The 17,272-nt window shown below is 34.4% G+C and overlaps 1 protein-coding gene across 1 annotated transcript in view; it reads right to left on the reverse strand.

The window, feature by feature from the left end:
- Positions 1-587: 587 nt before the first annotated feature.
- Positions 588-17,272, reverse strand: part of LOC131049499 (arogenate dehydrogenase 1, chloroplastic) — a 96,480-nt gene continuing 79,795 nt past the window's right edge. Inside the window, exons 7-13 of the mRNA XM_059208809.1 lie at positions 2,129-2,326; positions 1,726-1,894; positions 1,422-1,580; positions 1,214-1,296; positions 1,010-1,079; positions 754-926; positions 588-663 (exon numbers count right to left, since the gene is read on the reverse strand). Of these exons, the coding sequence (XP_059064792.1) occupies positions 588-663; positions 754-926; positions 1,010-1,079; positions 1,214-1,296; positions 1,422-1,580; positions 1,726-1,894; positions 2,129-2,326 (928 nt within the window). The remainder of the gene's footprint in view (positions 664-753; positions 927-1,009; positions 1,080-1,213; positions 1,297-1,421; positions 1,581-1,725; positions 1,895-2,128; positions 2,327-17,272) is intronic.

Raw genomic sequence — 17,272 nt, forward strand, 5'->3', positions numbered from 1 at the left:
TTGAATTAAAAGCTAAGAAACTTTGGCACTGATTAAGAAGTCCTTTATATCTCAAAACCATTAAAGATTGAACTCTATGAATCAAATTAATGGTTTAATCCATATCAGAAATTGAATGAGATGTGCAACTAACTTTTAACATCGGTAGCAAAAGTTTTACTTATTATTGCCTCGATAATTACTTATATAATTATGTCGATAAGATATTTTATGTTAATAACAAAATTCTAAAGATCTTTAAAATGGAAGATAAAATATTAAATTGACCTAGTTGCATCCCCAAGAGTGTGAAAATGATTATAATATATGAAATTCTAACTTTTCCACTGCCCTCTATTACTCATTATATGATAATTTAGCACATGTTTCTTCCCCATGTTACAATAATATTTAAAAGAACAATTAATTCATAAGAATATCTCATGCCAAAATCATTAGAACACATTTCAATTTTTAAAGGAAAACAAATAAATAATATTATTGTCTAGTACATCAGGGGCACTAAATATATTATTCTTGTTCTTGGCTCAAGATCCAATGCACATGGTTGTAGCAGGTGCATGATGACTGCAAAATTATAAAAGTACTTAACATGGACGTGCGGTGGATCCAGCAAGCTGAGCAGGTGAAGAAATCTCTTTGTTTGGATTTGTAAGTGCTTTCCTTGAAATGAAGGAAGCTGATGACTCTTTCAAATTTGGAGGCAAATAACCTTTTGTGGCCAAACTATCTAAGCTAGGTTTCGATAATTGCTCGGGTAATTTTTGTAGCATTTGCTTCCACAAAGCCTGGTGCAACCGACCATGCAATTCTTTTTTGACGGCTTCAAAGGCACGATCTAGCTTCTCAATTTGATCAGTAGAGTTGACGTTGTACATAAATAATCCATAGTAAAGATCAAAACTGTCGCTCACGGTGTTTTTTGTCTACAAACACATCAGGATTACGTCAATACATGATATTAATAAATGTAAATTAATGGAACCTGGATGCCATGGTTATTCCTTACCAGGTTGAGGAGTGTTTCATAGCCCTTTGTATTGATAGGGGTGGGTTCCAAGTTCAGTTGTGACAAAATCCTGCGATGAATAGATCATTTATTTTTAAGTTTTGATTTGTTTATGTGGTTTATTCAAAATTTTATTAATGAATCAATTCTATTATAAAATCTAGTGTTATTTCAGATAAACCACCTAAAAATCATCATGATTACCTTCCCACTGTATGAGTTATGAATTGGCTTTCAGCAGCGTGACGGTCATGTTCTGCGCATGACATCTCTACCATTCTACATCCCTGATAATAACATGTAGATGAAACATATGATAATGTTATCAGTCTTTAAAACTCTACTGTCCTAATTATTATTATTATGAAGGATCACTATTGAATTCTTTGATATTTAAGAATAGTCTTATCACCTCTGCTCCAAATATGTTCAAGAAGTCATCACATTTTTGTGGAGAAAGTCCTGGACGAACTTTGTCATAAACCAAGGGCAGGCCAGCCCAACCATGTTTGCCACTTTCTGGCCCAAACATGGGATGAGTGCACAAAATTCCACATTCTTGAGGCAAAACCTACACCATCATCGAATTTACATAAATATGAAACATTGGGCACAAACATGGGATGAGTGCACAAAATTCTACATTCTCGAGGAAACATAAATATAAGATCAAAATGCACCATTGAATGATTAATTAAAGAGAAAATTGTATGTACTTGAAGTAAGAGCTGTCGTGGAAACTCTTTGACGGAGAGGACGTCAACAAACAACGTGTTTCTTTTAAGGCGATGTAGCGGCAATGACCGCATAGTTTCTTCCGCAGATAGAATTGATGTGCCTAGCACAATAACTTCGGGATGCTCCTCACAAAAGTCGTCACGATCTCTGTAATAATGCACTTAGCTTTAATCTAAATGTACTTGCACGAAAACAGCAGGTGCAAAGAAGAATGAATGAATGAGTTTTAATGACGATCCATTTAATATTACACGTAGCTTTAATCTACGTGCACTTGAAAACTAACGATTGCAAAGAAGAATAAATGAATTCATTCTAATAACATCACCGTTAACTATTAATCCATAAAAAGAGGGTTATGATAAGATAGTTATAAGTTACCTGAAGAATTGAATCCCCATGTTTTCACAAATGTGGGTGTAGTCAGAGCGTGAAGTTGCAATGATAGAATGCCCCTGTTTGATCATGGTGTTTGCCAAAAACTGCCCAAAATTTCCAAATCCAAGCATACCAATCTTTAGTTTTTTAGTTTGGACTCGAGTGGATTTGGCATTGCTCTCCTCCTTGACCGCCATAGCCCTAAACTTCAATGCCCTAATAGAGATCTGTAACTTGGGTGCACACCACCTACTCTTACTGTAAGTGTAGGATGAACGCGCACCCAAGAAATCCATCTCTCTACTTAGATGGATTTGCTTGATCCTTCTCTCACAAATCAATGCAGTTCAAGATTGCATTAAATAGGGCGTTGCCTGTACCCACGTTAATCATGTTGAGAACAAATGGGCATTTTTATAACATTTCTTGACTGATTTTTTCACATGCATGTTTTTTTTTTTTTGTCAAATGACAACCGGACAACAATTTCAATAATACCATCGGCGAAGAGGCAAACAAAATCTCTCTGAATATGAAATATATGGATGAATATATAAATCATTTTTTTCAATAATGAAAGGCCAAACAAAATCTTCCGAATAAGAGAAGTACGTCATGAAAAACCAAACTAAAGGATATATACATTGTTTTTCTAATCTCTCATGTGCGAGAGCATGGTAGAGAGCATTCGTGATTCTTTGAAGATAAGAATTGCGGTTTTTATTATGGATGATTAGAAATAATATTTTATAAATAAATTTCATAACAGAACAATAAATTGTCTCTATAGTATATAAATGTTTTAAAAATGACATGATTTTAACATGTAATTCTAATCTTATACATGTTTTAAGTAGATTTGTTTAAAATAATGCAAAACATGATACAATCTAATATGTAAAATATAGTTTTATAATAGATATAGATAGTTTAGATAGGTTTAAATGATTATGCATGTTTTGAATAGATTATTTAAAATAGTACAAAATATGATACAATTTAATATGTACAATATAGTTTTATGATAAGTATAGATATTTTAAATAGGTTTAATTAGACTTATTTAAAATATCTTAGAGAGTTAGTATGTCAAGTGGGATAATTATAGTGATAGAATAATTATAATGACAATAGTGATAGAATAATTTTAATATATATAGAATATACTCAAAGATATTCTTCTTGTGGTGTATTTTTTAATCAATTTTTTAACGTAAAAATAGAACAGTCGCCCCAAGAAGGATCTCTAAGCATAATTTATATATATTATCAAATACATATGCTAGTAGTATGAGGGTGTTGACTAAAACTATGAGAATAAGATAAAAATAAAATAGACTTATTTAAAATATCTTAGAGAGTTAGTATGCCAAGTGAGATAATTATAGTGATAGAATAATTATAATGATAACAATGATAGAATAATTTTAATATATATAGAATATACTGAGAGATATACTTCTTGAGGTGTATTTTTTAATCATTTTTTTAATGTAAAAGTAGAACAAACACCTCAAGAAGGATCTCTCAATGTAATTTATATATATTATCAAATACATATGCTAGTAGTATGAGGGTGTTGACAAAAAATATGAAAATAAGATAAAAATAAAATAGACTTATTTAAAATATCTTAGAGAGTTAGTATGTCAAGTGGGATAATTATACTGACAACAATGATATAAATTTTTTAATATATATAGAAGGGTAAAAGCACAAACCTGTGTCAGCTAACTTATCAACACAAATGAATTTAAATAATTCTAAATAAAAATTAATTTTAGTCAAACATATGATCTATATAGATTCATTATAGCTAATTTATATATGGGCCACAACTTTTCCAATCGAAAATGTCTACTGAATGTATATTTTATACCACTTTGGGTCTATTTACCAAAAAATAAAAAAATTCGACGTTTCAACAATTCCTACTCTTAGGGTATGTGCACAAAGATGGTGGTCAGAAAAGTGGACACCACCCAAAAAAAACATGAAGAAACAAGTAGACCGTACGTGGTTCTAAAATTTGAAATCATTGTGTATGCGCTTAGGTTCGTTGTTCCTGAGCCTAAAGAAAAATATCGCGTACACGCTGTCTTTAGGAAAGTGAGCATGCATGCACTTCTTTTAGGAAAGTGAGCATGTACACGCTCATAAGCCCTAAAAACCGACGTATGTGATACCTGTCAAAAAAAGGACTGGGTCTTATTTTCCCCATGACCACAACGTTATTTCCTCCTTTTTCTCCATGAAACCGCGAATAGGCTGCCACATTGCTCCACCAAATGCTATGGATCAAGGTTAGTTTTTCTTAATTTTTTTCTTTCTTTCTCGTTTATTCGATTTGTTTTACGTTTGGAATTTAATTTCGCTTATTTTGATTAGGTTTTTTTATTTTTTTGTTTCAAAAACTAGATTCTGATAATCCACAACAACAAAAACAAAATACACCTCCTGAAAAAACCTGAACAAAACCCACAAGATACACCTCAAGTTCCTCCTTTTGGTTGTACACCTGAAACACATGAGCAATTGATTAATTAGTTAGGGCAAAACACGTCTAAAAAAAATGGACTGATTAATAAATTAAAGACATCTGAGCTTGAGCTTCATAAATCCCTCACCACTAGCCTAGAAACATTCGCTAGTAGTGCCACAACTGTTTCCACACAAATTATAAAATGGGGAAACTTTAGGGATATGTGTCGTCAATACTATGCTGGTGGGTTATCATACAAGGGAGTGAAAAACAAAAATATTAGTAAACAACAAATATATGCCCTTTTTGTTGATCCTAAAGCTGGTTAGTCATTACCTCTTAATGCAAAGAGGTTTCCCATACATTGGTGTCATCTCTTTTGGCAGAAGTGGTGGATGGTCTTTGATGATCAACCTTGTGATAATTATGAGGTGCCATTGTATTTTTTGAGAAAAGTATATTGTGAGTTTTTCCTCAATGTGTGACCAAACCATTTTGACATGAGAGAGTTCCATGGTAGAGGTGGCGGCTTTGCCCAAGATAGACTTGGAGCCCATAGGCGAGTCACCCCGAAGAGTCGTCAGCCCCTAGCACCCAAGCCCAAGGTGCATTAGGTTGTCCCAATAGAGCTGAAAGAGTCGATGGAGCTACAGACTCTTCAGGAAGCCATAACATTGGCTGGTGCCATCATCTAGCATGGGACATAGTTAGCACACCCTCTTGTACTGGATGATGAGCCACTAGTTGCTCCAGGTGGTGATAGAGAGCCCATTCAGCACGTGTGTGTCAATTTCTTCGAGATATGCTCAGGGACGGATGACACGACCACTGTAGATGGATCCACATCTCATTTGTGAATGATTTGCGGGAGTAGATGTCAGAGCCACATGACTGAGGATGTGGCACTGACAGAGGAGTTGATGGACATGTTGTTTGGCCATCAGCGGTAGACACAGGTGTGTTGATTTGAATTCATATCATTTTATTTATCGGTCACTTTAAATTTGTAATTACATAAATAAATTTTTATTTATACATCAAATTAAATTGATACAAATAATGCATTTTAGGATGCAATAGTGGTATCCCATAGTCCTCCCACAGTTACAATAGTTGCAACTTCGATGCTTGAGGTATAAATTTTGTAACATGTTAAAATAGAATAGTACACTTTGAATTCAAAAAAATTACAAGATATACTAAGTATCTTTAATGCTTGGTCAAATTTTTGGCTTGTCGATGTTGACAGGGGACCAAATGTCCCAGATTGATGACATCACGCTCTTAGTGATCGATTTTGGCCTACAAGGCTATACGGTATCATATTTTGTACATCCTTTTTTATGTATTGTGTTGATGAAATATGCAAGTCATTTCAGTTTAGATTTTTAAAATTATGTTTAATATATTATTTGTACTAATATCTCATGTTAATTTAATTTTTTTAGGGCACCCCCTTCGCATCTAGGCCTCGTCCTAAGAAAAAGAATTCCTCAAAGACGCCAAAACGTGGGAAGAAGGTAATTGAACACATTTTAGTTGTCCAATTATTTGAAAATGTTGAAATTGTCTTAGTTGGGATTTATAGATTGATTAGTGTTTTTTGTCTATTTTACATGTACATCGACCATTGAGCTATCTGGATTTATTGAATGCACCTGATTCGCCCATGGATCGAGAGAGGGAGGAGGTATGTATCTCTACTTTATTTTCTTGATTTCATGATTATATGCACGTGTACATGTGAACTTGTGATAAATTATAATCTTATAATTTTTTCATACATGAAATATCCATAGCTGGTTCATCAATGGAGAGCCCTCCTTCGTGCACTGGAGAAGCATCCCATGATCCGATACACTTTTATTTGATATATTACATTAATTTTTTTTAACCTACAGTACTTATCATTATATTAATTGTATTTAATTTTTGATCATTTTTTGTATAGGTAATAGCGATAATTTGTCGATCGATGGTGAGCCATCCTCAATCCATTGGAGAAGCATCTTAGAAACTGGTACGTCGTTGTTATCTATATTATAGCTTTTAAGTGTTTTTGTTGTATTTATGTTAGTACATTGTATTAACTGTACATTTAATCTACAATAGCCCCCTTCACGGTTCGGCCATAACGTGGATCCTTTTAAGTTTGTCTTCAAGAAAACTCCTAAGAGTGGCAATGAGAGGAGAGCGAAGAAATTAGCTCTGAGATCAACCGATGAGGTAATCTAAATTTCAATGGCAAAGGAATTATAGTTAAATGCATAGTTATGTTGTTAATTGTGAACTATTTTCTACAAAAGAATTCTAACTTGGCTTTTCAATTATGGTTTTGCAGCCATCTACAGAGCCGCATATTGCATCGAATAGGCTCGATTTTGATGATCCACCACAAGTTTAGGATCATATAGTGTTAGTTGTGGTCATAGAATGACCAATACATGTAGATATATTCTATATTTTTATTGTATATCGATTTGGACATGGCATATCCCACATTTTTGTAATACTTGTATTGACTTGGCATACATGCCTTTTTTTTATACATATATAAATGTTGATATTTGATCCAATAAATGTGTACTAAGTTCACTATTATGTATTCGTTGTAGTTCGTGGTTGTCCTTTTATAAAATTAATTCATCATTTGCCTAAGTAATCAACAATATGAATATAAACGACAAAAATCTATGATATAAAACATTGCAATCATGGAATATGATTTGTTAAAATTTCTAAAATGTTGAATTAACCCTACAAAACTCCTTGTATTTAGTTCATTATTGTGTATTCGTTGTATTTGGTGGCTGCCCTTTTATAAATTTAAATGAATATTTGCCTATGTAATCAATAATATGAATATAAACAAAAAAAATTTGACAATATGAATATAAACAATAATATGTGTCTAGTGCGATAGCACCCTCATGCTCGCAATGGTCAAATTTTGGTTCTTGTGTTTGGGGTCATTTGGATCAAAGATGTAAAAGTTACTCAATTGTTGTCAAAGTTGCTCAATTGTTGTCAAAGTTATCAAAGTTGTCAAAGTTTGGCTTCATTTGGATAAAAGATGTAAAATTTTCTCAGTTGTCAAAGTTGCAAGATATAGGCTAGAATTGATTCAGTTCATCGTGTGCACAAACCAACATCACGAGCACATCTAGGTGGGTATGTTTATGCTAGGAATTCTCCTCTCATGCATCCCAAAGCGTCGGAACGTTGAGAGTCATACCCTACCGACGCGATCTCTCAAGTGCCCTGAGTCCAAAAAATTATCAAACTTTGACAGACTGTTTCTTCCAATCCAGGACATATATGATTGATTCGTTTGAACCTGTAGGGTTGCATGAGGCTCCCCTACAATGGCCTATCTCTATTTTTGATGAAATGGAGCCATTTTCAATTGGTAGCATTTTTCCGCCTACTGCAAAAACCGTTAGTTGCATGCAATGCAAAGTTGCAAGATAGGCTAGAATTGAGTTGGTTCATCGTGTGTACAAACTGATGTCACGAGCACGTTTGGGTGGGTAGGTTTACACTAGGCATTCTCCTCTCATGCATCCCAAAGCATCGAAACATCGAGAGTCATACCCTATTGACGCGATCTCTCAAGTGCCTTGAGTCCAAAAAAATTTCAAACTTTGATGGACTGTTTCTTCCAATCCAAGAGACATGATCAATTTGTTTGAAATTGTGAGTTCATGTGAGGCTCCTCTACAATATCCTATATCAGTTTTTGACGACTCGAAGCAATTTTCAATTGGTCAAAATCAACTGATGTCTCCATCTGGCTCAATTGTAGTGCTTTGGGAATTTGATATGTATCAATGGGAACCAATGGTCTACAAGACCATTTGTCAACCCACTCTTATGATTCACATTCTTCCCACAAAAATTACATGCATGAAGAGAAAAAACATACCATCTGTCTCGTATAAATTAGTAGTGAACTTGCATTTGAACTCATAAATGAGTGCATGTCACTCGATCCTACAACTGTACAACAATCTAGATAGTTTTCAATGTTAGATTCAGTGATCAACCAAAACTATCTACGAACCATTGATGTACCTAGATCACGTAGACCCATCATGGAGTTACACCATCACACAATTGTTTCTGCATCTATGAACTCAGCACCACCTTCGTACTTCAATTCTTCTCTAGCTAGGGCTCTTTTTACACATGCTTCTACACCATTGTACTCTCCCTTACCATGTCCAGCCTCAATGAAATTCCAAAAATGTTGTACACCGCTTTCCATATGTATCCTTGTCAACCAATTAAAAATCCTTGCATTCTTGAATTGTGTGGTGCAATTATCTGACCATATTAAGTGTCGGTTGTATTGTATGTTTCTTTCCTTTAAATTATCATAGAAAACTTTAAAGCATCCTTGTACAAACTTCAATGAATGAGTATGATCATCACCTATGTAGAAGTGATACTCTCTTACAACCTTTCCATCCTCCTCTGTGCTATCATCTGCATGCATGAATGTTATGTGTACAAAAATAGAAACTTATGTAGAATGATAATACATAGATTGCACTTTATTTTGAGGTTGTAGTGTATAATTTTCAGAAAAATCAATGATAGAGACAATGGTTCTAAGAGGAAATATGTCCTTACATAACTTGAATTGCTCATCTAACCATCAAGCTCTATGTGTATGCATTATGTACTCATAAACTAGTTTCTCTTGAAACATTTCCATAAATTCAGCTACACATATATCATTTTTCACTAGCTCACATCTCTTCAAATGTTTTCCATCTTTAAATCCATATGTGACTGTATTGTATTTTTCAAAAGAAACTAGTTTCCTACCAATTTCATGTGTGCTCTCCAAATGTACAAATCTTGGTTAATATTGCAAACCACCACATGTAGCACAAGAACCTTCCAAACAAGGCATCTTATAATAAATGCAACCATCATGTCTATTACATAGCACACTTGAAATAAATTCTCTTACCAACTTAGGAGGTGCTTGTATATTGCATTCCTGCAAAACATCATTAGTGTGCAAACTAAAATAAATATGACAAAAAATATCATAGTGCATGGAAAATTCAATATGCATCCTACAACAACACTTGGTGCATACATGATTAATCTTAATATAAAAAGGTTTTTCCATTTCAAAAAATCTTTGAGAAATTCTTATTAGAGGAAACTTTTCAAAGAATCTTTCATAAAATTTTGTTTGAGTCATATCCAAATAGTGTTTGGCATGTGGCTCACGATTTGTAGACCCAATTCACCTTCTAACAACATCTCTTTGGTTGGGCGAAACTCTTGTGTTGTCATGCCAAAAATTTTCAATTAATGTTCGTAGTGCATCAACAACAACCTTGTCTTTGTGTGGTACTCTACCCGAGAATGCCCAAAGAGAATTATTGTTAGTTTCCTCTATTTTTTCTCACCTCTACAATGCTTTACTTAATATTGTTCTACTAATGTTTAATGACTTACTTGTTTTGCTTATCAAATGATCTTTTTTTTAATTTTCTTGCTCATTATGGTTGATCTAATGACACGTCAAGTAGCATTAGAATCTTTAGTACATGATTTTGAACCAATAGCTTGATATGCATCAAATAGATTTCTCACAATAGTTCTTTCACTGTTACTTTCAGATGATCTTAGGCCTAGAATTTTCATTGTCTCTCTAAAATTCAAAATTTTAATCATTTGAACAATTAATTGACATCTTGCGGTTTGATTTAAGTTTTCAAAATAGTTTTTCCATATTCTTTTAACCATTCTCCTACAAGTTCGTTCATTCACTTCATCGAGCATTGGCTTCAATATATTCTCATCAATGTCAATTAGATACTTTGCTTTCCTACAAATGATTCTAGGAGGTGTTAACATCAGTGCACTATGTACATTCAATTCATCAAATAGAGTAGGTGTATGTTCAACATTTAATTGATTATTCAATGTGGTCTCTTCTTCAATTGCATTAGGTTCATATGGTAAATCAAATGTCTCTTCTTCAATTGCATTAGGTGCATTATGTTCGTTTGGTAAATCGAATTGAGATGTTGAAGATAACATGTACCTTCTTGTCCCATTGTTCTTATGTGACACAATTTCTTCATACATTGCCTTTGTCTTTCCTTTTCAGCCTCTCGTTGTTCCATCGTTCCTCGCTTGTTCTTTCCCATGATTGATATTGGTTGTCCTAAATAGAATCATATTACATATATATGTAAACCAAAGTTCATAAACAAACAAATAACCATAAATATGCATCTTATTATTATTTTTTTGAATCAAAACTATTAAACAATCACAATAATATTGACAAAACTAATAAAAACAACAATTCAATAATTTGAAATCATGCAAAAATAAAAATTTCACTTACTTCTATGTATAAAACAGTGATAGAAGTGTGGACATAGTTTCAGTGGGGCCTTCAATGACCTCAAAAACTTCTTTTGAGGTCGTTGAGGCTCTTGGGCAAATAAAAATATGTCTAAGTACCATGTACGCAATATATTAATAACTGTGTACATGTTGTTAGTCCCTAAAATGTTGGCAAGACCAACGATATTTTTTTTCACCCTGTACGTGCTTAGAACTCATAATTACCGTGTACACACTCCTACACCTTAAAAACCAATGAACTAATAGACTTAGTACCCCGTATGCACTATTTGTAGTAAAGAAAATGTGAAGGAAAAGGGAGGGAGGGAGAGGGAGAGGGGGGGAGAAAGAGTGGGGAGGGAGAGAAGAAGAGAGAGAGGGATGGGCTATGGAGGAAGGGAGAAGGGGAGAGAGGGAGAGAGAGGTGGAGAGAGAGAGAGAGAGAGAGAGAGAGAGAGAGGTTAGTGCAGGATCAAGGGGGGCCAAAAAGTGCGATGTGAAAAAAAAGCCTTCTTCACTCTCCTAAAAATGCAAAAATTTGTGTTGACCTTTTGCTTGGCCTAGGTGTTAGTACATTTTGGCCTGGTAATTACCTATGCAAATCGGATATCCAATTTAATTGGATATCCGATTTTTATTTGTAATTTTAATTTAAAAAATATATTATATATTACATATTATATAATATATAATATATTATTATATTATTATATTATATTATATTATAATATAATAATATATTATATAATATGTATTATATTATATTATATATATTATATAATATATATAATATAATATAATATTATATACCATATAATACGTATTATATAATATATTATATTATATTATATTATATTATATTATATTATATTATATTATATATTATAATATATATAATATAATACAATACGTATTATATAATATATTATATATATTATTTTAAAATAATTTAAGTATAAAAATCAGATATCTGATTTTATCGGATTTCGATTTTCTGAGACTTTTATATTTCGATAGTGATAGCCCATGAGTCATTTTTAATTCATTGGCTATGCGATTTTATCAAAATCTAATATCCGGTGCACCCGATATCTGGTGTTTTGGCAAACAATTGCTAAAAAATAGATTGAAAGGTAAGAATTTTATCGTTTTCAATCATTTTCATTCATTTTTTGTTAATGTTTATTTGATTTTTCATTGAAAATATGGTTTTTTTCATGAAAACTAGGTTTTTAAAATCAAATACCTAATTGTTTAAATTTGTTAACTATATTTAATTATTTACATTAAATTAGATTAAAAATGGGGGATAACAATGAAAACACTGACCAACCACAACTGCAACAACCAAACCCTCATTTGCCAAACCCCCCCTCAATTCAGGATTTGATTGCACAAAATTTGAATGAATTGAGGGGGATTGCAAAAGTATATCATAGGATCCCTCGTCTAAACTCAATGTTTGATCCTCTCGCGTCGATCATAAAGAGTATGGAAACCATGACTGAGGAGCACAATGCCACCTGTAGACACCTAAAATTGTCATGTCTAATTAAATAAATATTTTATTTATTTAATTATTTTAGCCTAATTCTTCTATTAATTAAATAAATCTTTATTTATTTAATTAATTCATTTATCTTCTTCAAGCCTTATTTCTCATTTAAATAAATACATTTATTTATTTAAATTATCATTTTCCTAAATTAAATAAATATCTTATTTATTTAATTGATCTCATTTCTTCTATTAATTAAATAAATCTAATTAATTCATTAACCTTTTTCTACCCATGACACATGTCATTCATCTCTTAATTCCTACACTACCCACCCCTTTCATTATTTTATTATTTCTTTTACCTACCCTCTAATCATAGCCGACCTCCTTTTACACCTCTCAATCTTATCCCTCCATTTCATATAGTGTCCTCTATATAAGGAGATGCTTCCCTCATTATCAAACCCTAATCATTCATTCTAATGAATCAATTTATGCAATTGACTACACTATGATCCTACTTGCAACCACGTTCCGTTCTTTGTTGAGCTCTTGTGCACATAAAATCTGAGAGCAAATATATCAAGCAAGATCAATGGAGATAGGAAGAATGGAGATCAAAACCCTATTGGACATGTGATGGTATAATCTTTGTGATTTCGTTTGATTTGCATTGTCTTAGGTAATCTTCATATGTTATGGTGGATCTTTGTTGTTGTTAGGCTAGGGTTTTGTGGTTGAATTCATTTAGCCTTTCAATATCGTTATTATTGTTATCCATTTTCACCATATACATTTTGGCACGCCCGATGGGACCCTTGTCCCTTTTGCATTTAACATCTTTGTTGCAGATTTTTGTATTTTGAAGTTGCAGATTTGACGTTTTTGGCAGCATTTTGATATTCCCGTGTCTGTGCACTTTCGGATCGCTTTTTTGTTTTTCTGGTGCATCTACGACATCTGGAATTGCCTCTGTGTTACTGACAATATTTTATTTTGCAGGTTCTGAGAAAGCGCATTTGTGTTATTTAGTCGTGTCTGCGGTGTTTTTAGCCGCGTCTGTGACCAAGGGTCATGTCTGCGTTCTGTAGCCGCGTCTATGCATCACAGAACCACGTCTGTTTCATGAAGTCGCATCTGTGTTGAGGGTAATCGCGTCTGTGTTGAGGGTAATCGCGTCTGTATTCACAAGTTTCAAATTTTGGGTTTATTGATTCAGTTTTTGGATTTTGCATCTAGGGCTTCAGATCTGGTTTATTTTGAGCTAACATTTTCAGGTCTAGCTAACGAAATTGGTGCAGCTTGTCTTGAAAGCAAAATCGTTTGGTTGAAGGCCCCTATTTTCACAAAGTATTTTGGATTTAAAATTTACCTAACTTGTGTGTTTGCAAGAAGGGGTGATTATTTGAAACAATCCAAACTACTAACAAGTCTTTGTTGCAGGTCCTTGGCAAGGGTTTTTGGATTTTTATTTTGTGCCTTGTTTTCATAGACTAGCAAACACTTCAATTGGTGCACTAAAATTGAATCATTGTCTTTTGTGTCTTGAGCAATAGGCTCTTTTTGTTTAATCTTTAGAGGGCCTATCTTCCCGTGTGGTCATTAGGACTACTAGTGAGAAGAGAACGACCCAAGTGGTAGCGAGGAAAACCCACCTCTTCCGAACCACTATAAACAACTGTATTCATGGTGAAAACTATGAATAACGTGTGCTGATTAGTTCATACCGACACTATGTCTCCCCATAAACCTGTTTGATCAAATTTATTTGATCAGTTCTAGGGCGTAACCCCTACCGGCTGGGAGTAACCCCTACCGGCTGGGAGCCTTCTGTATTTACAGAGCTGAAAGTGCTGCATGTATGGCCACACGACCGGATGCCCTTACTAGCACCTTTTTGTTTTAGAAGCCCAAATCCTTCTAGTTGTTGGGGCAGGAGGTCGGACCTCTGGTAGTGGTCCACACACATACGGCTCTTAGTAGAGATACAAAGTTCACCACGGGGAGTTTTCGTGGGGACTAATGCTTGGCTGACCCGAGAAGTGAGTGCCGAGGGTGGAGCCAGTGAGGTCAAGCATCTAAGTATTTGCTCTGAATAGTGTAGCCTCAGGGGTAAAACCCCATGTGGGATCAACAACTATTGTCTTGGCCAGCCACAAGAATTTTGCTTGACTTATTTTTAAACATTCAAAACATTCAAGACCAAACAGCAAAACATTGTGTCTTTTGTGTCTTCAAGTGTATGCAAAACATTTTTACATCAAACAACACACTTTTTTTTGGAGTCATTTGAGTCTAGACAGTTGCAAACATTGGGTCTTCATCAACACTGTATCCTCTTGTCACGAAAAACAGTCAAACAGTTAGATTTGGTCACAACAAAAAAACTTCACAAATTGGAAAAAATTGCACAAATTTTGCAGAAACGTGTCTGTGTCTGACATAATAGCGTCCGTGTTGTATAACCATGTCTGTGAAGGGCATAATCACGTCTGTGTTCCCAGAATAAACATTACACTTTGCAAAAAATCTCAGAAGCGTGTCTGCGTTGAACAGAGTCACGTCTGTGTCAGGAAACCGCGTCTGTGAAGTATACAGGCGTGTCTGTGTCCAGAATTGAAAAACTGTTACAGTCCAACAAACAAACACAATCAGTTTCAGAATTCTTGAGCTTCTTAGGTCATTTCTCCAGGGTTTCATTTAGTAGTCAACCTGTCTTTGGGTCTCACAAAGTCCATCATTGCTTCACATCTCACTTTACATTCACAATTGTCTAAACTTGAGTCAAAAGGTCACTTGCTTGTCCTCATCATACTTTGTCAATACACTACATACAACAACACTTTGCTAAGTGGTCCCTCATCAAGGTTTCTTACCTTTGGGTCTCATTTGGTCTTTCTTAGAGTCAAGGTCAACTTACCTCATCAAGAGAAAATATCCTCTCTTTGGAAGTCACACCTACTCTACTACATACATACTTGGTCTTACACTTTGGACATTGCAAGTACACCTCAGATTCATTTACATTCCATCCAACTCTTGGTCTTCCATACTTTTTCCATTTTCATCTAGTCTAACATATCTCGGTCAATACCTAGTTCATGGTTGAAACCCATCTTCAAAAATCTACAAACATGAGTTCTTATGAGTATGAGATTGATATCTTTTTCAATTCTGATCATACCACATTACCTGACATGGATGCCTATAGAAACATTCCAAATGTTGAGAACATGGACACTACAAACAACAATGCTACACACAATGACAATATGGACAACTTTTCCATACATTCAGCAGATGTGGAAGAATCCATTATGAATCCCCATTTCAATCAATTGGTTGAGGAAATAATGAGGAGGGATAGACAATACTTCTTACAAATGATGGCACAAAGTGGAGCCAAGATACCTCATGATTTTGACATGTCTCAAATAATGGAAAATAGACCTTTGCAACAAACTCACTCCAACATGGATCAAGGAAGGCCTATTAGTGGAGGCAATAGAGGACCACATATGGTGCTTGAATCACCATCATCTTTGTTTCAAAAACTAGAGGTCCCACATACACATGGTCAAGCATATGATACTCACCTTCGTAGACCATTATGGAAGTCTTATGCAGATAGATATGCTCAATCACATACCAATGCTAAGGATCAACCACCAAAGCAATTGGATATTTAAAGGCATGCTCAAAATTTGGACACAAGGAAACCCCGTGTCAAATTTGGGGGCAACACATTAGAACATGACATGCCTGTAGAGTATGATATACATGCACAAAATAGATATGGTGTTCCTCAACATGAATCTATACCAAGTGGCCCATATATGTAGCATCACTATAGACCTCCTCCATATGAACATGTGTATGATCAATATCATCCATATATGCAACATGCTCCTCCTCCAATTGGTGCCTCAAGCATGGGGTATGGTCTAAGAAGTCGGTCTCCACCTAAGAGCAATTTGGAGCAGCAAATTAGGGATTTACAAAAGAAAATGGAGGACATAAATACACCAAAGCCAACATACACAATGAGAGACATATGTCCTTATCCATTTGACAAGAGCATTCCAATGCCTCCATTTCCTACACACTTTGTGACACCTAAGTTTGATAAGTATAGAGGAAAAGGGGATCCTAAGGCACACATAAGACAATTTTTCACAGCCTACATTGAGGTAGCAGCAGAAGAGACATATTTGATGAGATTATTCCCACAAAGCTTAGGTGATCAAGCTATGGAATGGTTCTCCCAACTTCCACCTGGCATTAAGTCATGGGGTGACCTAGCAGAGGCATTTATTCAACATTTCTCCTACAACATAGAGACAGACATATCAGTCACTACTTTGTGCAACACCAAGCAAAAAGAGGGAGAGTCTTTTGCATCATTTTTACAAAGATGGAGGAATCTAGCCAGCAGATGCTCTTGTGAAATTCCACAAAAACAAATGGTAGAAATGTTCACCCAGAATGTTAACAAAGAGATTGGTTATTACTTAAGGAAAGCTTGTTTGTCCACCTTCAAGGATGTCATTGAAAAAGGCTTAGCAACAGAGAAGGTCCTAATTGAACAAGGGGTCATTAAGATATTCAAGGAAAACAAAGATGACTTTAAGGGAAAAGACAAGCCGAGATTTTGGAACAAAAACAAGAATATAGTCAATGATGGTGTTGTTGATGCCAACACAATGCGACCCAAATTCATTTTTTCAGGATCAAGCTCTACAAACAACCAAGTGAATACTCAAACAACTTCCAGATCATGA

This window comes from Cryptomeria japonica, chromosome 7 (assembly GCF_030272615.1).
Source record: "Cryptomeria japonica chromosome 7, Sugi_1.0, whole genome shotgun sequence".
Taxonomy (NCBI): Eukaryota; Viridiplantae; Streptophyta; class Pinopsida; order Cupressales; family Cupressaceae; genus Cryptomeria; species Cryptomeria japonica.